The 27,987-nt window shown below is 39.9% G+C and overlaps 1 protein-coding gene and 1 long non-coding RNA gene across 6 annotated transcripts in view; one reads left to right on the top strand and one right to left on the bottom strand.

Annotated features, from left to right (window-relative positions):
- Positions 1-6,288: 6,288 nt before the first annotated feature.
- On the bottom strand, positions 6,289-27,156 carry LOC117655497 (uncharacterized). 5 transcript variants are annotated; one of them, XR_004588687.2, is made up of 6 exons: positions 19,428-21,759; positions 17,070-17,169; positions 15,655-16,055; positions 14,678-14,769; positions 7,437-7,675; positions 6,289-7,358 (listed from the first exon to the last, which is right to left on the bottom strand). It is a non-coding gene; the product is annotated as an uncharacterized LOC117655497 (long non-coding RNA). The 5 variants fall into 5 exon arrangements; XR_004588686.2 differs by having other exon boundaries at positions 15,664-16,055; XR_015728890.1 differs by lacking the exons at positions 17,070-17,169; positions 19,428-21,759 and adding an exon at positions 24,939-27,156 and having other exon boundaries at positions 15,664-16,055.
- Positions 20,625-27,987, top strand: part of PDGFB (platelet derived growth factor subunit B) — a 38,765-nt gene continuing 31,402 nt past the window's right edge. Inside the window, exon 1 of the mRNA XM_034403022.3 lies at positions 20,625-22,910. Within this exon, the coding sequence (XP_034258913.1) occupies positions 22,821-22,910 (90 nt within the window). The 5' untranslated portion in view covers positions 20,625-22,820. The remainder of the gene's footprint in view (positions 22,911-27,987) is intronic.

The raw sequence follows: 27,987 nt of genomic DNA, 5'->3' as shown, positions 1-27,987 counted from the left end.
AGTTGGGAAATGGGAGCTGGGGGGTGGGGGGGAGATGATGTGGAGAAAAAAAAAAGAAAAGGAAGTTTTCCCTTTCATTTGAACCCAATTTCTCAGGCTTCTCGGTTCCTTATGCCAATGATTTTGGGGTCAAACTGATGTCACCCATTTTCGTTATGCTATTCTCTCTTCTCTAGCAAATTTGGTTCCAATGGAAGAAATGAAATTTGGTCTAGCTACTTATTTGTCTACATCATAAGCTATAATTGGCAGGGTGGGGGCGGGTGGACTCCTGTCCTGAGACTAGAATTGCTCCACTATAGTGTGACCATCTTTCATGCTGGAGAAAAACTCAACCACTTATTCTTCCATTCTCTTGCCAGCCAGAACTCGATTATATATTTTTCTCTTTCTTTCTTTCTCCTTCCTTCCTTCCTTCCTTTTTTTCTTTCTTTTGTCATATAATATATGTGGATGTATGCATAATTTGTATGTATGTGTGTATTTATTTTGTCATGTCTATGTAGTGTATAATGGAGGTGATCCATTGAGAGCTGTATGAAATGAAATTTCATTTTAATGTATGCCGATTAGTGTGCATTACAAGTGATAATAAAGTTATTTTCTTTCTTCTTTCTTTCTTTCTTTCTTTCTTTCTTTCTTTCTTTCTTTCTTTCTTTCTTTCTTCCTTCCTTCCTTCCTTCCTTCCTTCCTTCCTTCCTTCCTTCCTCTTTCTTTCTTTCTTTCTCTTTCTTTCTTTTCTCAACGAAAATCTAAGAGGCAGCAAAAATAAGTGAGTATGAACCCAATAAGAGAAATCTGAAGGTTGGAATGTATTCTCTGGCATTGAATTAGCAATGATACTGGTTGGTTGTATCACATAATCTTGATTGAAGATTTTATTACAAAATGATGTTATAACAAAGCAACACTTCTATAGTACAGCTATTTATTTAATAAAATTATAGCCTACATTTTTAACACTGTCAAAGTGGTAAAACTATTTTAAAAATGTAAAAACACTCAATTAAGGTGGGTACAATGGAAATTGACGATGTCAACAGAGGGCAACACCACTGAGCAGTTCTGGGGTAAGCAAAAGCCTGAGTGGACAGATACATTTAAAAGTTGAAATTTCAGTGAAAGCAGAATTTCTCCCTTTGCTAAGAACTTCCCCAAAATGGCAAGACAGCATACTTTTGTGAAAATTCTGGAGCTGCCTTCTTAAATTAATCCTTCGTAAAGTCTGGAAATATATTCTTCTATGATAGCTATCCTTTTAGAAGACACATTCCATCTTTCTTATGGGAAGTACATGCTTCTTCTAAGGTGGCACCTGTTATGATGTATCATGTTTTTTCCTTATTTTTAAACAAATATTTTTAGTTTTAGCTATATGCAAATATATACATATTTAATGAATTAATTTAACATGTTTACATTGGTTAGAAGTTAGAAGTTAGAACCCTAACAACTTTTCTTAAACCTACACAATTTTATATTTTATCTCTCAAAACCGATTATGTGTTTGGCTGCTTTCAACAACAATCCATGGTTGAACTTTAATTAGTGTATTTTAGCTAAAACATAGAGTAGAAAACACATTTTCTGCCTTTTGTTATGGATTTTATTTTTTGGAAATGGTTAGGGGAAGAGGAGTAACAGGAGGGTGGACTTGAAAATTAAAAGGAAGGCAAATGGGGAAACTTCAGTGACAGTAGAAAACATGTTACTTGCGATTATCCTCAAACCTTCCATACTCCTCTGTATATTGAACAGAAATGTAGTAGGTGTTGTATCTCCAACTTGAGAAAAGTAGTATCAAACAGAGATGCAGAGGTGTACAAATCAGTGGTGGGTTTCAAATTTTTTTACTACCGGTTCTGTGGGTGCGGCTTGATGGGTGTGGCAGGGGAAGGATACTATAAAATCTCCATTTCCTCCCCACTCCAGGGGAAGGATACTGCAAAATCCCCATTTCCTCCCAATCAGCTGGGACTCAGGAAGCAGAGAATAGATGGGGGCGGGGCCAGTCAGAAGTGATATTTACTGGTTCTCCGAACTACTCAAAATTTCCACTACTGGTTTTCCAGAACTGGTCAGAACCTGTTGAAACCCACCTCTGGTACAAATGGGTGAGAATAAGATAACATGGCACTGACATTATTGAAGCAGAAAAGTAATACTAAGGAATGAGAGTTGTTTGGTGCTTGGTTAATGGCAGCAGGCTAGAAGCAGGAAGTTTTAGTCTTAGTCTTAAAGGTTTGTATTGCAGGCAGAGAGGTTTCTCCTCCTAGGATGGAAATGTTTCTTCAGAAGCAGACTGACCAATGAACCATAAAGCTTGACTATGAGCTGCAAGCCTTGGAATGCAGAGAATGCCTTTTACATATAATAATGTGATTCCTATTGCATATTAACAAAGACAAGGGAATGACTGGACTTTACTGCCCTCACCCACATATTGTACACACACTGCCCACAAGGGGATGCATAGTTTCCTCTTCCCTTTTTATCAGGGAGGGACTGCATAGGCCTAGGGGAGCTCAAGCTATTTTTGCTATTGTCATCCTACCACTGTAGGATGGTAAGATGTAGTTCTATGTATGTAGTTCCTAAGTAATGGAATTCAAGAAATTTAATAGCCATTAATTGTCTTCTGCATGGAGATTGCTTTCTCATGAAATGCCCAGGTCATGGATATTGGTTGAACAGACTTTATTGAACAGAACACTATGGTTCATGTTATGTGGCAATGAAACTCGATCTGAACAGTAGCTATGCAGGACAGTCTTTGAAGTAAAAAAATAAGCTAATTATTTTCTGTGACTTCTACTAGATGGTAAAATGGTGGAAGTGGAGGTAGAGATGGAGGTGGAGGTGGAGGAGGAAGGAGGAAGGAGGAAGGAGGAAGGAGGAGGAGGAGGAGGAGGAGGAGGAGGAGGAGGAGAAGAAGAAGAAGAAGAAGAAGAAGAAGAAGAAGAAGAAGAAGAAGAAGAAGAAGAAGAAGAAGAAGAAGAAGAAGAACAACAACAACAACAACAACAACAACAACAACAACAACGGCCAATTTGGAACTATAACATTAAGTAAAACTGCTTCAGGAAGTTATCTGGCCTATTACATTGTTACTACCATGTAGTAGAATTAGTATGTAATTCCCATGAGTTTGATTCAATTTGATAATACAAAATTTATTGTATAAATATTTTACAGCAAAAAAGTGAATTTCACTGAAATCCTCATATGAGCAGTATTGTGTTTTAAAACTAATTCACTAATGAGGAGGCCAAGGGATGTACACCAGTGGTGGATTTCAAATTTTTTTACTACCGGTTCTGTGGGTGTGGCTTGGTAGGAGTGGCATGGCTTGGTGGGCATGGCTTGGTGGGCGTGGCAGGGGAAGGATACTGTAAAATCTCCATTCCCTCCCCACTCCAGGGAAAGGTTACTGCAAAATCCCCATTTCCTCCTGATCAGCTGGGACCTGGGAGGCAGAGAATAGATGGGGGCAGGGGCAGTCAGAATTTTTACTACCGGTTCTCTGAACTACTCAGTTTCCGCTACCGGTTCTCCAGAACTGGTCAGAACCTGCTGAAACCCACCTCTGATGTACACATGTGAATGTCCTCTTATTCTAGAGTCATGTCTCCATGAATCTGCAGCTTCTCAGGCTTCAATTAAATCCTAAAAGAAGATCAGAAAATATTCTTCCTTTAGAACAAGAATAGGACATGTGTTTGTTTTGAGAGTGCAAACATTCATTTATTTGCATGACTTTCTTCTCCAGCCTTTCCTCCCTTGTTCCAAATGGCATTCTTGGGTTGGCTGAGGAATTTTGCTCAGAGGCTTTTTTTTAATCGGATAACTGAGGAGCAGGTGCCAGACTCCAAGAGGGGTATTGGGACTGTTCCCACCCAAGGAGTCTTTTTTCTCACTTGTTTCACTGGTGTTGCTCACCAGCTAGGTGGTGTGGCAAAGGATTTGTTATGATGAAGTCCATGCAACAAAAGAGGGAAAAGGGCACAAGTATGTTTGTAAGGAAGGCTGGAGAAGGTGACAAGCACAGGGACTTAGTTGACTTAGTTGTTGTGTTTGGCTACCACTATGTTTTCTTGAGATAAGAGTGACCTATTCAGACTCCTTCCATAGTTGTGGCAGGAGCCGATACTTTGCGTCTAAACTGACCTTCAATTGTGACTTGGAGACATCAGCTGATGAAAAATAAATTGTATGTTTTTAATATGGCAGAAGTAGAAAATTGTGGAACACATTGGGACTAAGCATCTCAACTTTATTTTTCCTGAATTGTAAATTAAATGTTAGATTTAACTGTTGATCTTACCTCGCCCACAGTGTTTTCCTGGCCCCATCTACTTTGTTTAGCACATTGCCCACCATGGCACTCAATGTCAAGTGTGGTCCCCAGCTGAGAAAAATAGCACATCTGTGACTCAGAGCCTCTCTCTCTGGGGAGAAGGCCAGGTGAATGGAAGATGCTATTTCAGTTCCTTGTTCTACTTGCATACTCAGAGAAGACAGGGAAGATGCAATGAACAGATGTAAGTGGAACAGCAAGGCCTGGCAAAGGTGTGGATTTGGTCAAATGCCTGGCCAAGTTTAGGAAAGAATAAAATCATCAGCAAATAGAGAAAGCCATAAATTTTACCAGTGTCCTGGATTTCAGTATAACACTGCCATTGTCTTAACATGATTGTGGGTCAGCTTTCACATGGAGCTACTGCACTTAAAAGGAATCAGTTGAGATCAAATGTGCCTCCATTCTGATTGAAAAACATGATATAGGTCATGCGGCAGTACACAATTTTGTTTTGTTTTTCTGGGGAGTGGGTGGGTACTTCCACAAGAATCTAAAACAGGGTTTCAATAATACAGATTAATCCATACACCTGTTTTATATCAGTGGTGGTGAACCTTTTACTCACCAAGTGCTAAACAGGTACGTGCTTTGCGCACTTTGCATGCACGTGCCATCCGCGCTAAGGCACAGCTCCTCCCCATATGCTGCGCACGCAACTGCACCATCTATGTATACACACAGCTTTTGCACGCACCCCCACTGTGCACGCAACCACACCATCTGTGCATGCGCAGCTTTCATGCACGTGCCCTGTGCGCCACGCATACAATCGCACCATCTGTGCATGTGTGTGGTTTTCATGTGTGCAATGCATGCACACGAACACAGTCTGTGCATGCACACGCTGGGCACCAGTACTCTCACACACCTGCTCAAACATGCGCGCATACGCAGGAGAGCTCCGAAAACCAGCTGGGTCCCCTGAATTGCGCACATGCGCACCGGAGGCCTGAACACCAGCTGGGGCACGCGCGTATTCTCCAGGTGAAATGGGTGACAGCTCGCATTGCCTGGAAAAATGGCTCTGTGTGCCACTTCCAGCATACGTGCCAGGGTTTGCCATCACGGTTTTATATACTTCCCATCGAGGGGTCTTTGGTACTCTCTGAACTTGCTTATTTTCTTGCAGACATTTCATTACCCTAACCAGGTAACATTATCAATGCTGTTAGGATAATGAAGCATCTGCAAGAAAACAAGCAAGCTCCGAGAGCACCAAGGACCCCCTCATTTCAACCCTGAGCTATGAATATTTTCCTTTATTGATACCTCCCATCTTGCTTAGATGTATTTTGTGGGTCTTTAGCCACAAGAGAACACTTATTCAGGATATTGATACTATTGATTTCAAAAAACCAGTTTAGCCATTCGTGCTACAGAAGCTACAGAGAAAATTGTCAAAAGTTTGTTTGCCAGTCTTGCTTGAGAGAAAAGTTAGTGGGTGTCATCATGCACGGTGTAGCATTAATGCAGTTTGTATGATGCATATATTCATAATATGAGAGAGGCTGGAAGATCAGCACAAGGAGAAGGTGACACCATTCAATTATAGCAGTGATAGCCTACTACACATTTTACCTCCAAATTTAATTTAATTTAATTTGCTCTCTGAAGGACAACCCCCCCCCTCTGAGATCTGGAAGACTCCCACTCTGATGGTGTTCTGGAAAGTCTTGAAGTCCTGGCTGTTCTCCCAGCCATTGAGGTGGTAGTGGATGGAAGCTTTTATCCGACATATTTGGCATTTACTGTATTTTGATGTTGGTTGTCTAGATTTCCATCTTATTTTGTTGCATTTTTCTGTATCTTCAGGTAAATAATATGGGTGTTATTTTTTGTTTATAGTGTGAACTGCCCAAGTGAATTTGGATTCACTAGTGCTGAAATCAATCAATCAATGAAACAAACAAACAAACAAACAAAAGATGTGAGTTCAGAAACTTGATATATTATGTTGGAGTTTTTTGTGATAATAGATTTAAGCGCCCATCATACCATAAATAAATCTCAGGTGTCCCACAATATAAAGAAGCTATTTCACTGATAGATAAGGCATTAGAGTCATTTTGGCACCTATGCCTGCTAATGAATGATGGGAACGGAAAGTGACTCAAAGAAGCTGATTAAAATATAAATATAATTTTCCTCCAGGATCTTAACAGCTACTCATTTATTGTTTGTAATTTTAAAAACAAACAATTCGTAGCATGGATTTTAGTAGGGGGAACCCAGCATCTTGCAAAAGGCAGAGAAATATAACTCAATAATAATTAATTCAAATGCATCGTACTAGCTGTGTTTCTTCTTTGTTCTGGCTGCTGAACAAGTGAACATGGCCTTTACATGAAACATTTGATTGACAAGCAACAAACAACATGGAAAAGGAGGCAGAGAAAAGTGGCTCCTGTTTTGTAGACACACAAGGAGAATGCAAATTCTACAATCAGTATAATAAGTGAAAAATTCTTAGTTTTACTTATTTCACTTTAAACTGGGATGTTCAGTGTGCAGCTGCAATGAGTTTGCAGATTTTCTTCCTTGGCATATTTGCAGAATAATTCATATCTTTGAATAAAAACAATGCTTGGATTTGCAGCTCGGTGGATGTGGCACCCTTTGTATGTCTTTTACAGGTAAGGGTCTGGAAGGTGAAGCAACACTTATTGTTTACCTCCTAGGAAAACATGCATCACATGAACTCCCTTCTTTCTAAATTACATTGGAATAAAGGTTCAGCCACTGTCCACAAATTCAATGTGGATTTGAGAGAATCTCAAATCAGCAGACACCTAATTGACTTGGATCTTATCTAGGGAGGGAAACAGTCTGTTTACTGGAGCTCGAAGGGCAACCTCCAGGTGCATCAAATCTCCTCCAGGACTCCGTCCAAGTTTGAAAGAATTTCTCTCCAAGCGGTAGTTTTCATTCTCCACCACTGATCCCTCATTACAGTATATCATCATTCTCCATCACTGCTCGCCTGATCCTCCTTTTCTGTCTGGGATAGAATTAGAAACCGTGATTCATGGATCATTGGTTGCATAGCCCATGGGTGAATTGTCTTTCATCTCTTTACCTGTTTGAAAAGCTTCCCCATAATTTAGAGGAAATCATTTCCTCCCTTTTCTGCTCCTCAGTTTTGTTATTTATTTTCCATCTGTGATTCAGATTGTAGCTGCTGTTTCTTCTTCCCCCGCTTCTTGGATAGTACAGATCTGGTGCTTCCCCCACCTCCATGCTTCTGCTGAATGGATAATGAACTACCATGGGAGACAGAAGCCACATTCCAAAGGAATGCCCCCTCCCTTTTCCATTCTTGGCAAAAAAAAAAAAAAGAGAGAGAGAGAGAGAGAGAGAGAGAGGGAGAGAGAGAGAGAGGAAAATGTTAAGCTTTTACAGTTCAAAAACAAAAAAACAGACTGTGCATAGCATGTTTCACCTGTTCCTTGCATGAACACAGAATGGGGAGTGGGGAAAGAGTGGAATAGGCTGGTCCTGGCTACAGTTGCCAAAACAAGAAGATTTTTTTTTTTTTAAAGTGGTAATCAGTCTTTTGTATTTATTTAACAGAACTCATGCACTCCTCTTTATAAAGTCCTTGATGAAACGTTCTGAAAAATTCCAAATGTTCGAATCTGTAAAAGAAAGTGCATTACCCATTGGCATTTGGAGCTGAGTGGGTGATGCATATGTAAAATATGGCAACTTCTTTAATTTCTTTAACCTGTGGTTTTGTTTTGTTTTCTTTTTTAATTAAAGAGTCGGTGTAATTAGAAACTTGTTTTCACCAGTGAGAAGTAGACTTGTCAAGAAAAGAATGGACAACAATTGGGGAGTCAAGGACCACATTCTACATTAATGAAGAGTAGTGGGGGCTATCACACATATGGGTGAGAGTGAATCTGGAAAAACCATTATGTAGGAATGCATATGGAAAGGCCTTTTGTTTCTTGTTTTTGTTAGGGCCATACATCACAGTTTTTATCTGTTCCCACTTATGGCAAAAAATGGAACTGCAATTTGGATGACTCAGGAGCCTAATGCAGGGGTCTCCAACCTTGGCAACTTTAAGCCTGTTGGACTTCAACTCCCAGAATTGCTGGCTTGCTGGCTGGGGGAATTCTGGGAGTTGAAGTCCAACAGGCTTAAAGTTGCCAAGGTTGGAGACCCCTGGCCTAATGCAATCCCGGAGCTATGAATTACTCAGTTATTTTAGTAAATGATTTGCTTTACAGGTCGTCTTCCTTTTTTGACCACAATGGGATCAAAATTTCCAACAAAGCAAACTTTGTTAAGTGAGTTATATGCCTGATTTTACAACCATTTTTTTTTTTTTGCCATGGTTGTTATCCAAATCAATATTGGCCGTTAAGCAAATTTGGTTTCCCCCCTTTTGGTTTTGCTGATCAGAAAACGGCTGGGAAGGTTACAGATAGTGATCACATGACCCTTGGATGCTGTAACTGTTGTCAATACATATCAGTTGTCAAGCCCTGGAAGTCTGATCACGTGACCATGGGATGCTGCAATGGTAGCATGAGCAAAGCATCCCGCCCCCCTACCTTCAAACATTAAAGCAGCCTTATCTTCTGGAAAACCCAGAGCTACTATTTCAAAGGTTTCCCTATTTATTGCACATATAGGCACTTTGTTTCATTACTGTAACAGTAACAATGAGTTGGAAGGGACCTTGGTGGTCATCTAGTCCAACCCCCTGCTCACACATGAGACCTGTACTAGGGATTTGAACCGCTGAACTGCCGACCTTTCTGATCGACAATCTCAGTGTCTTAGCCGGTTCCAGGACTACTGTCTATGCATGTACAGTATGCTTCAAGGAGGCGTGCTTCACTCACATGCTTTCCAAAGCACCCCTTTTAAAGTAATACCCTCCAGCCAGGGGTGAAATAAAAAATTTTTCCCTACTGGTTCTGTGGGCGTGGCTTGGTGGGCATGGCAGGGGAAGGATATTGCAAAATCTCCATTCCCACCCCACTCTGTGGGAAGGATATTGCAAAATCTCCATTCCCATCCCACTCTGGGGCCAGCCAGAGATAGTATTTGCCGGTTCTCCAAACTACTCAAAATTTCCTCTACCGGTTCTCCAGAACCTGTTAGAACCTGCTGGATTTCACCCCTGCCTCCAGCCATACAAATTTTCTATCCATTTTTCGTCACCAGAAAAACTGTCACGATAAAGAAGATGGGGAGTACTACAGACTAAGCTCTTTCCATCAAAGTCTTTTCCTCTGTAACTGCAAAATATTGGTGGTACATTTGTCAACAAAGTATTGATTTAACACTCCCATGAACAACAGTGCTTTGAAACATGTTTACTTTGTAGCCATGGCTTGGATGATTATTTTAGATATGTAAAGAGTCATCTTTCAATGATCTGTAAATGAATTCCACAAGCAATATGGACAAAATTGCAAATAGCTCTAATGTTCTAGCACTTGATTCACATACTGATACCTCAATTCCAGCATTCTCATGCATTATTACCCTTGATCCATAGAAAGTGATCTGCATCATGGATGCAGTCACGCTCAATGGTACATACGACGCTCTGAATAATTCACTGATTTGGCAATATAATTATCAGTGGAGGTCATGTTCAGCCATCAAGAGCACAGAATTACCTATGCAATTACCTATGTAATATGCACAAGTCTGCATCCCATGGCATACACAGAACCTATGAACTCAGAATATATGTATATATACATATACATACATACATATACATACACATATACATACACACACATATATATTACTGTATGTATGATATATATATATATATATATGCATATACATACTCTGTGTGTGCATGTGTGTGAGAATGTACATATTTCAGAAGTTCATTAGTATGTAGATATATATAGAGAGAGATAGACATATCCCTAAAGTCCCCCTCTTCCATTAAAGCAGCATTTCTCTCAACCGTCTCAATTAAATTTACATAGACACAGCAGCATCTGTGGCAAGAGAAGAGACAAGGCCGGCAGCCTGATATCGGGAGCATTGCAGCATCATCACATGCAGGCCCTGCCCTTTTTTCTACCTGCACTGCAATGTTGCATGCATACCTCAAAGGGGCGGAGCTTGTCTTCTTATGTCATAATGCTGTTTTCTTTATTCAGCAGCAACCACTGTAGGTTCCATAGCCACCCTTAAACCTTAGCAAAACTCCCTTCAGCCCTGAAATGCAGAATCTAACAATCTTGGATCAATCCTATGCCAATTCTGTAAACATGCAGCCTTGCATGTGGGAAATATTGTAATGAGAATTTTCTTCCGAAACCAGCATTGGGGAAAAGGCGATGGACAGGGAACAGACACAGCTTCATTAAAGAGAGGGTAATTAGAAAGATGCCATTTGGACCTCCTGTTGGATATTTGTAGGTAGGCCCACCGCTCTTTTAAGTAATTATTCTCAGTTTTACAAAAGGGGTGTGTCCGATTTAAATGAAAGCCATCTTTCCCAAACATCTTTGGGAAACTGACTTCCCAATGAAGTAGAATGCTCATCTCTGAAGTCCTGAGTCAACCCAGCAAATAATAAATTGTGTAGGGCTAAATCCATCTTTGTAACAACCCTTGTTGTAATTACGGTAATTATAAAGGTGTGGTCTGATTTTTCACTTGTGCTTTTGTTCAAATAAAATCACCTAACAAAAACTTGGAGAGCAGAGGCAGAGAAACAACAAAAACTGAATTCCTTCTATTTGGGTTTTTCAACATATGATGAATTTTTCAGATCGTCTTTAGGGAATATTTTCTGCTATTCCAAACTAGAGATATCCATTAGCAGGTTATTTTCTAATCTCTCTACAGAGACGTCTTTGGGGCACTCTCAGCCTATTGCCAAGTAAATAAGAAATTATACTCATAAATTGAATTTTCACTTTAAACAATGTCATTTTTTTCCCCAAAATAACGATTTGTTGAACGAATGACAGTTGGCACATGTTGAGCATCAAGTCAATGGTTGGACTCATCTATACTACCTCAAAACTAAACAAAACACTTTCTGGCTTAGTGTGACGTGTGATCCCGATACCGAGTTTACTTTTGCCTGTATATAGTAGCCTTAGGGATTAGAGCTATGGGTGAAATGATTATTCCTTGATATTATTACCTGCATGCCCCACTGTAGTAGAGGAAAGTTCAAATTGGTATGACAGATTTGTCAATGTCAACTTGAGTACAATAACAGGAAGGGGGAAAAAAAGCAAACGTGGCTTGACAGAATGGAGCAGAGATCCAGCACAGACCTTAAAGGCCACGTGGCAGGACTATGTGGGTGGTCCAGAATTAAACACGGGTGCAGAGGAAGAGGAGTGAAAGGCTCCCTGTTTGAGAGAGAGCTTGCCTTGCATGCAGTACTTGTGCCCGGTGACATTTATTCCCACTCCAATTCTGGCTTAAAAGCAAGGGCAAAACTTTGGAAATCCCCTATGTCTCTAAGGTGGAGAGGAGGTGGTCTTGGTGATCTCACTCCCTTTGTGTTAGTTGTGAGTGTGTGAGATTAGTGACAGTATAGCCAATAGCAAAGGGGGGGGGGAGATGGACGCCCGACAGGCAGGAAACCAAGAATACATCAGAGGTTCTATATTTAGGGCTTTTTACTCAGCTGTGGACAATATTCTGTAACTTTGCATTGTTTGGGAGAGGGCAGAGGGCAGGACAGCTATTGAAAGTCTTTGTTTGCAGAGATGCCACTTTGTCTGGGCCCAGGGAGCCAGGGAGGGAGAGGTAAGACATGCTAGCCCACTCCAATGGGATGGATGTGCATTTGGGGCAGTTTGTTTGAGCAGATGATCTACTTGGAAGTGCTGAATGCGTTGGGCTATTGTTCTCAAAATGGTTAAAAAGGATTCGGATGGAGCAGAAGGTAGAAAAGTTGTCTCTTTACCAGTTTACATTTTAGCTGTAATATCAGAAGAACAAATTGGATCCCGTTTCTTCAGCTACAAAAAATAGTGCCAGACTCACCAAAGAAAAAATGTTAAGTGATGATTAGATCACTTGAAAGATACAAAGGATCAACCGAATGTACACAGAATATATAGGGATAGATGGAATCCTCACTGGATTTACAGACAAAGTTCAGTATTGTTACTCTCAGCAGAGGTATTTCATTTGTAGTAATTGAGGATGGTGTGAAAATGACTCTGGAATGATGAACTTACTGAAGGATGACTATATCTCAAAAAGGCTACTTTGCTTCTCACAAGGAAGATTAAGGGCTGAATGTATGGGAGACAGGATTTCTCTATTAGTCTATTAGCAGAATTATCTCTATTAGTCATACAGGGGGAAAAGAAATCCAAATTCCTAATTAATGCAAATGCCTTTTTTTTTTTTTTGGCTTTAATTTATATGCCGCCCTTCTCCGGAGACTCAGGGCGGCTTACAATGCGTTAAGCAATAGCCTTCATACTTTTGTATATTGATACAAAGTCAGTTTATTGCCCCCACAATCTGGGTCCTCATTTTACCTACCTTTGAAAGGATGGAAGGCTGAGTCAACCTTGAGCCTGGTGAGATTTGAACTTGCAGTAATTGCAAGCAGCAGATGTTAATTACAGTGCTTTAGTCCACTGTACTACAGGCTCTATTAAGGGAAGTTGAGATACGTTTATGAAAGGGGTTGCAAATCTTCAAGTTTCTAAAAGTGTTTCAAAAAATAAGGTGGATTTCTGAAGTCAAGAAAGAAAAGAAAATGCAAAAAGTAAAAACGTGACAACTGTGTACTGTAATCCTTATTTGCATGGGTTGCAAACTTATATGGGCTGGGAAGTTTTGTAGTGCAAGACCTCTGGAAGAAGGTGCATGGAGAGAGAAAACATCAGAAAAGGACAAAAATGTAACCAGCATATAATAATAGTTAGGTTCACAGAGGCATCTGAAATATAGTATTTTGGTATATGATGGCGATGCAGTTTGTAAAACAGGAATTATGACTTAGTGTCTTCTACCAAGTTTAATTCAATACATTATCATTAGATAAGTTATGGCTTAGTTTATAGAATAATCAAAAGGTTCAGACCTTTAATCAGTGCCCATACCAAAAGAAAACAATCCGGGGAGGGGGAAAAGGAGGAGACCCATGCACCAGGTTGCCTGTTATAGAACTGTATTCAATTCACATAGAGGGCACCACATTAGGAAAACTATTTATATATGTGCGTACATACAATTACATATATTTAGTTTGTTTGTGGGGTTGTGTATTGTATATGTAATTTTATGATTGAGAAAAATTTGTATATTTTTGTGTTTTCAAATTTTTAAACTTATTAAAGTTTGTTTTTAAAACTAAAAAAAAAAAAAAGGAAAACTACATTAATAATATGAAGCTCTCCAGGTACATATGACTTTGAGATGGTAAAATATGTCCTGCAAATTTGCAAACTTATTTTCATGTTAGTTATTAGTCATAGTTACTTATTTTTAAAAGGTACTATAATTGTGATCCAGAGTGCAGCAGTTTTGTGTGAATATAAAAGGATGTTTCTACTTCTTCAGTCCTCTGAAACATACAATTAAACAATGTAAAACTGTTTTTCAAATTTGGCATGCTGGCAGGAGAATTCTGGGAATCTATCCATCTTAAAGTTGCCGAGTTTGACAAACAAAGGCATAAAACCTCCATGAATTGGAAGTAAGGCATATAATCTTCTACATTTCCAAGACAAAATATACAGGGACAGGTAAGTGGGCCCAGTAAGTGCCCATCCTAACAACCATTGGTTTAATTACAAAGGACCCTGTAACAAAAGTAAATGAATCCTTTCATCCATGATTTCCTCCAAGACACCATGGAATTTGCAGGAAAGCGGAGTATAGAAATATATGGTAGATGGATTTTAGGCAGTGGTGAAATCCAAATGTTTTTACTACCGGTTCTGTGGGCGTGGCTTGGTGGGCATGGTGTGGCTTAGTGGGTGTGGCAGGGGAAGGATACTGCAAAATCTCCATTCCCATCCCACTCTGGGGCCAGCCAGAGGTGGTATTTACCGGTTTTCCGAACTACTCAAAATTTCCGCTACCGGTTCTCCGAAGTGCTCAAAATTTCCACTACTGATTCTCCAGAACCTGTCAGAACCTGCTGGATTTCACCCCTGATTTTAGGGTTTCCAACCCAGTTGCTTTTACCTGGAACTTCAACAATTTGTTTTCCTTTGGGTTTTTTTAGACTTTAGGTGCCACAAACTTCTCCAGGTAGGAGGAAAAATGAGGGGGGATATGTGTGTAATGCTTGGGGGGAATGCAACAGCTTTTGATTTTCACATCTCTTTATTTTACCTCGTGAGTCATACCATCATGTTCTCAGGAGCTGAGTAACTGCCGGATCTATTTTTACTCTTGTACAGCAGGCTTCCTTTCTTCAGCTGCTTCTACAGAATACAAATACGAAGAATGGGGGTAGAAGGAGTAGGAGAGTGATGCAGACTGGAAAAAGGGAAGTTAAATACTTCCTCCCCCCAAATCAAGAAGATTAATATGCTAAGATCCCAAAGGAATAGCATGTGATGTACATTAGAAATTAACATACACACACACAAATAACATAAATTATTGTTATATTCGGATTAATATAGAAAGGAGAGCAGGTGGGAGATATTCTTTTCCAGTGTTGTTTGGCTCTTTGGAAAAATAAAGAAGGAAAATTGGGTATTTTTTCATTCCATCAAAACAGGAAATAACTAGCAGTGATAGAAAATTGTTTGAGCGAATGCTCTTCATGGTTGAAGAGTTCCATTCTGTCCTGAAGCTTGAAAGAGAAAAATGAAAGTAGAATCATACATAACTTTCTAAGGGGGAATGCTGTTAATTCTTTGTTGATGAAAACAGGGAGACATGAGAGCAGAAGATACATTTGAGGAAAACTCTCCTCCTCTCTTCACTCCTCCTCTCCTCTCTTCTCCTCACTTTTGATATGCATTGTGTTTTCCTTCTACATCCACAAAACTATTACATGCAATCTCATCCTTCAGTAACTCTGGAAAGGGAGTGGGGGGTGGAGACATGCCACCACTGTGGTGATGCAATGGCCACTATATCCTCTACATTCTCAAGAGGAGAAAACTAAACACTCCGAAAATATAGCTGATATAAAATGGAAAATATATTCCACTGGCCCTCACACCACCTCCAAAATGTATCAAGGAAAAGATATGCTACCCACATACAGTAGTTACATAAGGGACATCCCCCTTTCTCATGGATAAAACTTCACCCTCAAATTCTGGTAAGGCTCACAATAGTAAAGTTCACTTAACTAATTTCACCTTGGAAACTTGCCAGTTTTCCTTAGGAGCAGCGGGAAATGTTGGATTGATGTTCCTCTGTTTACCTCTCAGTTCCTAACTGATAAGCATCATTCCATCATTCTCTCCAGTTCCAAACTTCGAAATTGTTCCTCATACTCCAATTCTCTTCTCCTCTCTCTCCATTTCCACTTTAAAATATTTTTCCCCTTCTGGAATTCCAAATCCATTCCGAGAAATTGAAATTGGTTTTCCAATTGCTTTAGTTCATATGGGTCATTGGTTCTCAAGTGGGCTTGAGATAGTTTTGGTGTCTGATCCTTGTGATGTTTTCTGTTGCTGGACAGGCAAAAATGACTTCTCACTATATTAAGGAAGAATTCCCTAACACCAACCTAAATATCCTGTTGAATCTGTAAAGTAGAATTAAAGATACAAGTTTTAGGTGTGTGCAAGTCAATTTATTTCTCTGCTAAATCTTTTCATGTCAGATGAATGACGTAGAAACAGAAACTCTGAATGACAGATTCTGCCATGCTATGGCACATTGCTCCAAATGCCCATCTCCTTTAACATCTGGAAAGATTTTGGATCCCAAAGCCTTCCTTCATTTTTCCAGGATCTAGATTTCAGCACAAAAACAGATTACTCAGTGCCAAGATATTTTAATCTCTTAATCCAACATGCCAATATTCCACACTTCTTTAAAATGCAGTTTTCTAAGCAGGAGCTCATTTTCCTCCAGCCCATTGTCCTCCAGAGCTCCTAGTTTATATAACTCTTCATCTCCAGCTATAGGTTGTCTAAATGAAGATTATGAAAGTTATAATCCAAGCAACTGGAAGATACCAGGTTGGAATAGGTTGCTCAAGAGTATTAATGTGATCACTATCTTAATCACCTCCACATACCTTATCTAGAAGCATGGGGGGGGGGGTTATTAGTTGTAGCAACCAAACCACAATATTGGATTGAAAAAACACATTTTCATTTATGTGGACTTCAATTGCAAGAGATTCTATCATCTGCTTTCACTATAGCTATAACTGTGATATTCTAGAAGAGATTTCACAACCTGATGTGTCAGCACCTGCAGTGGGAGAACAAGTAGGTGCCAACTGACAACACCTATGTTGTGTCAGAAATTGTGCCTTCTACATACTTGCATGCAGACTCACAAGTATGAAAGGGCAGAGCTTATTTTGTGATGTCCTGACACACATTTTGTCGTTTTGGCATCACTGTAGCTAGCTACAAATGTCTGGGTCTCAGAAACACATGTGATGTCAGATCCTCTGGCTTAAACTTGGCAGAAGCTATCCAAATAGTTGTCATGTCAGACTATATAAGAATTTATATTGTATATAAAACTTAATCTTTAAGTTATAACACTCTCTGTCAACATAAAAGAGGAGACTTTCTTATACCTGGAGTTGTTTCATTTTGGCACTTCATTACCCGGCCTGTTCCACAAATTAATAGACATTCTGTCTTGAGTTTCTCAGTCTTGAGGTTAGTGACCAATGGCTGTTGAGATAGCAATAGCACTTTGACTTAACTATCACTCCATAGTGCTTTACAGTACTCTCTGAACAGTTTACAAATGTCAGAATATTGCCCCCAGCAATCTAGGTTGTCATTTTACTGACCTCAGAAGGATGGAAGGCTGAGTCAACCTTGAGCCGGTTAGTGGTCAGAGTTAGCCTGCAACACTGTATTCTAACCACTGCGCCACCACGGCTCTACCACATAACCAACATATTGGTCCTGAGAAACTCTGTCTTAATATAACTTCTACAAACCCATTAAATTGGGTTTTAATATTGGGTTTTAAAATTCGGCCAAAACTATTTAATGATTTTAATTAATTTTAACTATGATATTGTATATTTATATTTTAATCTTGGCTGTACACCGCCCCGAGTCCTTTGGGAGAATGGTGGTATATAAATAAAATTATTATTATTATTATTATTATTATTATTATTATTATTATTATTATTATTATTATTATTACATATAGCTGGTGTAGTTTAACATGCAGTTCCTAGAGTTCCCCATTGGCATAAAATTCTATTTTCATATGAGGTAAGAAGAAATAAAGTATATAGGAGTAATCAAAATTATAAACTTGATTTACAATCAAATTATATAAAAATTATTTATTTTTAATTTTTTAATTTACTTATTTTTTATTTTTAAATTTATTTTTCCCCTGACTCTGTCCATGTCTTTGGCCTAACCTCCTGGCCATGTGAGGACTTTAGGCTAAAAGACGTTGACACATTTGCTCTAAAATTTCACACACACATCCAAATAGAACCTACCAGATTTGAGAAGTTTGCTTTGGAGAAGCTACAATATACTCTTCAAGAACAACTGATTTTTAGCATCTATCTTCCTACAGGTAATGATGATGTATTTTATTCTCATGTTCAATAAATATCCACTTTTATATTCTGAACACAGTCACTAAATAATACATAAATAAATAGCCACAGAAAGCTTAAGCTCTTTGAATTGTATTTACCTCAAGACCCATCCAGAACTGTAGGTCTTTTTCTAAACATCCTCTTCCTCACTGTCTGAATTGCTAAGATTTAGCTTGCCTTTAAAGCTATGATTCTAAAAATTCTGCCACACATCATCCAAGTATAAATAAATAACCTTTTCCCCTATATTAGATCTCACGTAATTTAGCCGGATATGGAAAAGACAGTGCGCCAAAGACTTACAAAACAAAACTTGGGATTTTCATGCCACAAATATCACTCTTCCTACTATATTGACCCTAGACTCTGCACATTCTCACTTTGATGTACTTAAAAGGGATTATGAAGTTCACACCATGAAAAAATAGTTTTTCATCTGATCTTGGTGGCATACACTTATGAAGATTAGAGAAATATGTCTAGATGCTTAACAGTGTGGTCCGATAAAGTTGAATTTAAAAGTAATTTAGTCCTACTACATTCAGTGGGTCCACAGGAATGCGATGTAAGGAAACATTTTAAAAAAGTTTTGTTTTTTTGGTGTTATTTAGAATTAGGTTTTAGGGACTTCTGGAAGTTGCGGTGCTATCATTGCTGATCAGAAGATGCCCACAACTTAGGAAATAAACATGGAAATACATCAATAATTCAAGCTAAACATATATTCAAGCAAGGTCAAGGAAACTTTTTGTTTTTCTGTGAAGGGCTATGTTCTCTCCGGTACTGTGAAATATCCAATATTTGTGGGCAATAAACCAGCTGCTCTTTCCTTCTGGAGGAGGTGGGTGGGAGGGAATCCCTTCCACTGTAACCTCTAGGGGATATATGCTTGGAAAGCTAGTCATCTCTTCATCCTAAATGCCTATTAAAAGTACATAAAATTTAACCACTGCAGCTGGGGCAAAGTGGTGAGAAATTAAATGACCCAAGATTCTCTTCTACAACTCAAAGCAAAACTGCATGGAACTAAACGTGCCAATTGTATCGTTTACATACTTTAAATAGCAATCATTGTGATGGCCAGCTGGAGCTTTTTTACTGTACTAAAATGCAAATTGAAGACAACATAATTTTCTCAAGGTCAAAATACTAGAAATGTTTCCCAAACATAGTAAGATTACAACTTTTAGCATTCCTAACAAACATTGCTAATGGGAAATTCTGGGAGTGAAGCTACTTTGCAGCTGAAGAGTTTGGGGGTGGGGGGGAGACTGAGCTCAGCACATTTTGGTTTATTCATCAAAGTATAATTAAGCAAGCCATGAATGTGTTCATTTACAGTGCAAAACCAACCTCTTATGTTACTGCAGAGTTTTCCTTCTGAGCTTCGTTCCACAATCAGAGGTTCTATGAAGCAGCTATGCACCCGGTTATGACATGTACGATCATGCAAATCTCTGAATCCTGGGCAACTCTAGATGTTATGTATGTGAAGTCACAATACAGCCTACTAAAGAATGAATGGCTCACATAAATAGCATTTAAGAAAAACCTTAATACACAAACAAAATGTCCTGGAGTTTTACATAGGTAACAGGACAATCCCAAAGCTTTAACAAAATGGGCAACTGATGTTGACAACTGAACTCCTGCCACAGCTGCAGATTCTCCGTTCACTTGGCTTTGTTCTCTGCCACGTTAGTTTCTGCCTTGTAAAGAATGTCTAAATCCCAAGATATAAATTGACATTAGAGCATATTCTATGATCTTACAAGAGTCAATGTGTTGATAGAGAAGGAGAATGGGGGCTTGTATTATGCCACTTATTATATATTATGTCTGAGCTGTACCGTAGGAATTGGTTTATTGAGTTGTTATGAATCTACACATGAAGAGGAACATCTGGACTAAATACTGCCCCCTATCAAATAAGCACTATATAATCCATTTGCTTCCAGCTGTTTCACCCTTGACCCTTTCCTGCAAATCTTTAGGAACATCCATAGTGGAGAATCATAATCCTGAGAACCATTGATTAATAGATGGATTCTTCAGGCTACCATCAAAATCGTTCTACTTTTTCTGTGTTGCTCTTATGCAGTTTGTCTTTATTATAAATAAACCCTCTCAGTGAGTCTGTTGGCTGCCATAGCACCACATCTCTAAGATGATCATCCTCAGGATGGCTCACTGCTAATGGGTGGCCTGGCCCTTTTAACATCCAGTGGAAGGAGATGTAGGTAGCTACATCATTTCACAGGAGAGAGAAGGCAGAACTACTGGAATACGCTCGCTTGCACTCAGATCCAGACATATTGATGAGAAAACATTTAGGATGACATCTGCTGAAAAAGGAATGACAGGGTAAAAATGGTTCCATTTAAAGAGCAACAAAGTGGTTGGCAGCAATGCTGCCTGGTTTCTGCATCTAATCAATCTTTTACAGCAGAGACTTCATGCCTCGTTCCAATGCTGAGAAGCTTTATAATATAAAATTTATGTGCATATGTCTGGTCTTAAAAATACCAGTGGGGGCTTGGCTGGGGGGGGGGCTGCTCTGAAATCACTTGCCCTGAAACATCATGAAACTGCCAGAAAAATAATGAGCAACAGCACCTTGGATCTCACAGGCAGAATGGTCAGAGCCCAATAGTACAGCATACATATTGTATGTGGAATCCCCCACCCTGGACACTCTTGAGTTTAAAGAGTCTGAACAGATGCACTTAGAGAGGTTCTGCATGAGCAGCAGCTGTTGCAGCAGACAATACTAAGTTAGATCATAGATCAAGGAAAGCCTCAAGTTTGCAAAAAGGCACCAAATTTATTTATTCAATGTATTTATTTGCAGTGTAACAAATTATTCTTGGGGAACATTACAAAACTGGACGCAGCAGAAAAGGATCTTAGCAAATTTACCAGAGGGAATTTAGATGCACAGGTTATGACCAGCATTATGTTATAAGAGCAGAGTCTACAATTGCTTTTTATGACCAAGTTCATATATAGTGGTTTAATCTGCGGTTTAAGGAAACCACCATTGGCTCATTTCCCATAACATAACGAATCACTCTGGTTTGCAAGTGGATAGCTACTGGCTGGATTTTCATAATATATAGTATCATAAGCCAAAATAAACCCATATTAGGGCTTAACGTGTATAAACTGAATTAATCCTCTTGAGCAGGGATTTGGAATGCGAGTAGAAAAGAAATAACATCAAATATAGTTTCCATACCATGATGGGCTATGCTTTTATTTTAATAAAAAATGTTGACTCTCGTTTTGTTTTCATTTAACAACTAATTACCCCAACTTCCCTCAGTAAATGTCTCCTGTTCAATTTTCCGAAGCTTGGATGTTTATTACATTCTGGAAATTATTACTATAACAACAAATTGCCTTCCAGCACTGAAGGCAATGATATGTGCCAACTTCGGTAGATTCTTTTGTTAATATCATGTATATCTTTTTGGCTTTCTTTTAGCTGCTTCTGCAGGCAGATCAAAGATATTCAAGCTCTTTCTTTTTAGATTCACTGAAGTGGCAGAGCTAGAACAACATATATTAATCTTGTCGCCAAGTACCTATGCTTCAACAGAGAATATTAGGAGCCAAAAATACAACACAGCAATGCTATCCTGAGAACTATCCTCCCCCTTTTCTCTTTGCCCTGACGGAACAGAATCTCCCAGGTTCTCTCTTCAGAAAGCAGAGGTGTTTCTCCATTCGCACTGTGTTTGTTAGCTAAAGATTTTGAAAAATTCTACTGAGACTAAATTCTCTTTTTTTCCCCTTGATTCATAGCCAAGAGAGGAGTTTCTGGCAGCCCTGTCTCCTCCCCCTCTCCTCCCCCACTCCCTCCCCCTCATCTCCTTTAAAAGAAGGAACTGTAATACTAGCACCTTATTTTCTTGCAGACTAAAATTGAGACCCAAACTTGCTCTCTCCTTGGTGCTGTGTCTGCTTCCACCAGAGCGCGGACCTTTTGCTTCCTTGCTGCAACAGAGTGCAAGGATCAGCGAGAGCAACTGCAGCAATTCTAGGAGGTTTTGCAAGACTTTACACACATATTTGCTGCAGCAAGAACCATTTGCTCACCTGTCTGCAAACATAACAACTGAAGCCTCAAAACTCTTCCTCAACCAAGGCTACCACTGCTCTATGGAAAGACGGCTGGCGGGGAAGCACAGCCAAATGATTCCAAGCAAAGGGCTAGTGTAAGTCAAAATGAGGGACTTGAAGATCTTCATTCTCCCTGTATGGTTTTCAATGGTTGAAGTTTAATGCTTTGAAGAAGCAGCCTAAATAATTTTGCTTTTGCCAGCAGACTTTTTTTAAAGAATCTTTTAAGAGGACCTGATTTCATGTGAACTGCCAAATCTAGGGAAACCGACCTTACACTGCACTACTAGGGGTATGTAGATGGAAGAGACCGATTTTGGATGGCTAAGATTTTGATGGGGACATGACTAAATTTTTATTTTTACAAATACCTTTTTCTTCTCTACAGAGAAGGCAGACTAGTAATCAAGCCCTTCCACTCTGGAACTGTTAATTTTTCTCCTTAAGAGTATGTATTATTTTTTTGGGGAGAAAGTTTATGGGGACTGAAATGAGACAGTGAAGGACTCTACACTTGATATATAGCCAATTACAGTAAGGGCAGATCCTCACTCTCAAGTCTGCCTGAACTGGGGAAATCAATTCTTTATTTTATTTTTTTTAAAAAAAGACTCTCCTTCAATGTGTCTGGAACTTTTGGGGATTGGAGTCGGCATGAATTTTGGACTGCTTTTCGTGTCTCTCTGTTACCTGCCACTCATCAGCAGTGAGGTAAGTACTTGCCTTTTAAAAAAATAGTAAGAAAAACCTCCTGGTGAACATCAAAGTAATGATAAAAGTATATGCAAAGGGTAGGAAACACAAGTAGGTAATTACCAGCAAGAGGTCAGCGCAAAAGAGTTTCCACAGGATATCCCCACTTTTTCCCTTATAGAGTGCAGAAATTAATTCTGACCCATTAAATTAAACTGACATCTTGGGGAAAAAAATCCTGAAAGAATTATTCTCTGGGGGGGAAGTTACTGATTCCAATATTTAGAAAAACAATACAATCTTATGCATGTTTACTTGGAATTCCCAGGAAATTAAATGTGATTTACTCCCCAGAAAGTGTTAATACAATTAGACTTTAATCATCATAATTGTCAAACAGCTGCTCCTGGAAGTGCCTTGTTTATGGTTGTCCAGTCTGGGTAAATACAGTCCATGTGGCCTTTTCATTTTCTCCTAACATGGAAAAAATGTACCTACAGCCTGTTTGTCGGAAGTAGAAAACCTTTTTTTTTTGCAAGCCAAGATTTTAAGTTAAGCTATCAATATCGTATTACATGAGAACATAATGTTGATGCTGTGACACCCGTTTGTCCTTCTTTGATTGATATACTTATAACCACTGATTTTTATTTCTCAAATACTGAAGGAAAAAAAGTTGTGTTGACATTCTCATTTCCAGTGTATTCCAGCTATACTGCTATCTAATGCTTATGGTTTGTTATGCTTTTGAAAGGTAAGGAGCATCTTGTACAGATTATCTTGCAAGATCCCTAACATAGGGCACTGATGAAATTGGAGAACTCTGCTTGGGAATTCAGCCAGGTAGCTGCCATACAGAGGGTGGGAGAGGGAGAATCTCAGTTAATGGAGGGAGCCTGGCATATTTCTTATGATGCGAAAGGGAGCTGGTCTGAATGAAACAAGCAAAGGTTTTTCTCTCACACTCCTACAGTGGGAGGGTCAAACTAAAAGGAGTTGGGAAAGCCAGAGTATTGGCTGGCAGCTGAATTCCAACTGGGGGGATACTTAGCTGGGGATGTAGTCTTCCAGCTGTTCCAAGTTGGAGCTGCCACGGGAGAGATCCTGTATCGGTTCCAAACAAATGCCCAAGAGGAAAGACAGGGAATGTGAAGATTGGGTAGGGAGGAGTTCTTAAAGGGCCAGAGTTGCTGGATTTCCCTTTGATCTTGTGGGAAAAGTCCCTGCAATTTCTATATGCATTACTTTTGGTCCTGTTCAGCTTTGCTCCATTGACACTTAGGGGTATATCAAATTCTTTGAGGTGGGGGTTGGGGTTTTTTTTGGGGGGGTACTCTTTGGACCTTTTCTTGAAAAAAGGGTACAGCCAACTGCTTTGAACCAAATATCAATTTAAGAGGCAGGTTCCAGTTCCTTAATGCCGAGTAGGTGTGCTGCCTTCACAAATCCAAAGATGGCAAGGATAATTACCATTATCCTGCCAAAAAGCCATACCTGTGTGCCTAGAATCTAGACCACACAGGTCTAGATGGGCAGAGTTAATAATCAAAAGGGGGTCTTGAGCACACAAGCAAGAGAGGTGCCACCGATTTGGAAATGCCTAGTTTAAGGGAGAGACCGCACAATAGGATTGCTTAAAGAATGGAAACTGCCTCCATTTTCGGAGAAAAGAGGCAATCTTGCAATATCATTTGCAGAGAATAACAGAGGCTCAAATAAACCTGTATAAGGTCACACCCCTTTTTTGCCAAATAAAGCAGGTGGAAGGAAGCCAACAAAAAAAAACTTCGCGTTTGCCCTTAATTTGCACCTATTACTAAGACCGGCCCAGAAATTAATGAAATGCTGTATAAGCGAACCCGGACAGGGGGGAAATTCTCCTCCGGGGGTCGCTGCGGCTCGCCTCCCCCCTTTCTAGAGCGACAGAGGCTTCCCTACCAGATGATTTGTTTTAGGGACTTAAAAAAAAAATCGGTATGCAAGTTTCCTGAGCAAGAGAATACCTGGGAAGCTGCCAAACCTCAGGTTACTTGTGTGCCCACAAACCTGTGCAAAGAATTCTTCTTTTGTTCTCCGGGAGAGCGGAGGGAGGGGGAAGGAGGTGCGTCACGCGCTCCTCGACGGCCTCCTCTGAATCCCGCTGGAGGTGGTCGTAGCAGCTAAAACCACCGGACCCGCCCGGCCTTTATCCAGCCGGAGGGGAGGAAAGGGGGACGGGCGCACCTTGGGCCCTCCTCTCGCTGCTCGCGGGCGGTGCCAGGCCCTTCTTCGCTTCTTCTCCCGGGCTAAACCGAAACAGCTTTGGGGGAGTGGGATGGGGGGGGGAGAAATGTTCTCGCAGCCGTCTCGGCCTCCAGTGGCAGGCAACCTGTGTGGGTAGCACCTCTCCATGCTGTTGTCCTTGCTGCAGTCCTCTTGGTCTCCTTAGAGGTTCCCCGTTAGTACTGGCATAAATGTCTGCGGCGGTGATTCCTGAGGTTTTAAGTATCCAGCAATACAGTAGCTTAGCGGCTGCGCCTCTCTTTGCAGGGAGTGGCAAGTTGAATGGTGACCTATTAAAAAAAATGTAAACTACGGTAGAGCAAACAATAGGTGAAGGCCAGTAGTGAAGGGGGCTAGTAAAAATTCCTAGAGCCTTGCTGTGCGGTAAATGATCTTTAACAGATTAACAAAGCTGGAAGGGACCTTGTAGGTCATCTAGTCCAACCCCCGCCCAAGCAGGAGACCCTACACCGTTTCTGACAGATGGCAGTCCAGTCTCTTCTTGAAAGCTTCCAGTGATGAAACTCCCACAACTTCTGAAGGCAACTTCTGTTCCATTGGTTGATTGCTCTCACTGTCAGAAAAAATCTCCTTTTATCCAGGTTGAATCTCTCCTTGTTCAGTTTCCATCCATTATTCCTTGTCTGGCCTTCAGATAAGGACCTTCTCGCCCTGTCTCGACATTGGTGGATTCTGTATCCCGGGTGTCAACATCGTGTCATGTTGCCGTCATGTGACATTTCACCATGTTTTTCCCCTTCGCGGAGCTGGGGTGGGTGTGGCCTGTGCGTGACGCATTCAGCCTGCAGGCTGCCAGTTTGACCCTCCTGATTTTGGTGTGGAATCTCACCATATAGATAGATGTTCTCCATGACATCTCTCTCTAACCTGGCTTTCCAGGTTTTCCAAGGTTGCATCCATTGCCGCTGTAGTTGAGTATGCCCACCTTATTGCTGATCATGCTTTTCCTTCTATTTGTTCCAACAATTAGCAATAATAAAATTTGGTTTGTGAGCAGAATTGGTAAGAAAAGAGGTAGCATATTGATAAGTTCTCTTCAAGGACTACACAATATGCTTCAGAACTATCTGTATCTCGCTTTAGTATTGCATCTCTTCTAAATACTTCTAAATACATGCATTTTAGGTTGCATTGCAATGATATAGCTATCATACATTTTATTACGTGTTGTGCCTTTTTTTTTTAAAAAAAGTACTGTAGACTGACCTTTTTAAAATTCCATTTGGAACCTTGCTATAGAGAGAAGGTAGACTGATTTATGAATAAAAGTGTTGTAATTTACCTTGTTTTCTCTTTTGGAAAGCTGGTGTTTTTCAAATGAAGTTGTCATAGTTAAGAGTAGCTACGATTTTGTTTAAAGGCATGAATAAGGTGCAAAACAGCATAAATTTATAAAAGGTACATTTGTATAAATTGTACCCTTTCTCTTGAAGATATGAGCTATGATTTGATTGTATGTGCTCTGAAGAATAAAAATTACATTTGTATTTGAACAGTAGAAAAGGGCCTCCCTTTTATTTGCTGACAGATAAATTAGCTTAGCTCATGGAACAGGTAAGTATTCTGCTGCTGCTACAGTTGCAATAGAAAGAATAAAATTTCCAGATAAAACTGTTTGTTTTTAATACTGGTAAAATACAACCAACAGAGCCAAAGTGATAGTTAAGGTATCAGAATGGAACTTGGGAGACCCAGGTTCAAGACATTTATTTATTTATTTTATTTATTAGTCATATTTCTATGCCACCCACTCTCCGAGGACTCTGGGCGGCTTACAGCAAAGACAGTATACTAAATAGCATATTGCCCCCAACAATCTGGGTCCTCATTTTACCAACCTCGGAAGGATGGAAGGCTGAGTCAACCTTGAGCTGGTGAGATTTGATCCACTGATCTGTTGAACTAGCAGTCAGCTGAAGTAGCTGCAGTACTGCACTCTAACCACTGCACCACCTCGGCTCAAGATAGTCCTCAGCCATGGAAAAAAGTATGGAAATTTTGAATTAACTATATCCTACTCTACCTCACACAGTAGTTGTTTGGATAAAATCAAATCTCCTTATAAGCCACCTTGATCTCTTGAAGACAGAGCTGGATATCACTCTAACATATACATGTGAGTTGCTTAAGGCTAAATCAGCCATCTATTTTGTCTATAGTTAGGTAAATGATATTCCATCAAACACCTGCATTCGGGTACCATGTGCATCCTGCTTTTAAGTATCCCAGAATATGCAAGAGACAAGTAAAGGCAGAGTCCCTGCCCTTAGGAACATACAATTGTCATTAAAAGAAGTTTCAGGGAAAAAAAGCTTTGCCTATTTCAAGAGATAAAAAGGTGGGGAGATCTGAGCAGTGAAGGAAAGAAAAAAAAAAGCCCTACATAGTAGGGCAGCCGCTCACCTAAATCAGACCTGGGCATTTTATGGCCCCTGGGCCACATCTGGCCTTTTGGCTGTCCCTATCCAGCCTGTGTGAAATCAATCAGAAATTAGAAATTGAATGTAAATAAGTGTATGCCAAGCACTCAATACAATTGCATTGCTTTTATTTTGAAGGCAACTGCTAATTTTTTTCAATTTACATGTGTGTGCGTGCCTATAGACATTCACAGCCCTATTGGTTCAGCCTTCCACAACAGTCCCAGTTTCTCATGTGGTCTCTTGGGAGAATTAATTGCCGACCCTTAACCTAAACTGAAGGGAGGAACAGCCTTCCAATCAGTTCAAGCAGGAATACATCTTCTTTAGGGGGAACATAGCATGTTTACACATGTGAATCAGTGATGCAAAGTTTACAAGTCTATTGCAAT

Source organism: Pantherophis guttatus, chromosome 7 (genome assembly GCF_059756535.1).
Source record: "Pantherophis guttatus breed Tessera chromosome 7, ASM5975653v1, whole genome shotgun sequence".
Lineage (NCBI taxonomy): Eukaryota > Metazoa > Chordata > Lepidosauria > Squamata > Colubridae > Pantherophis > Pantherophis guttatus.
This window is presented reverse-complemented; position numbering and strand designations above follow the sequence as displayed.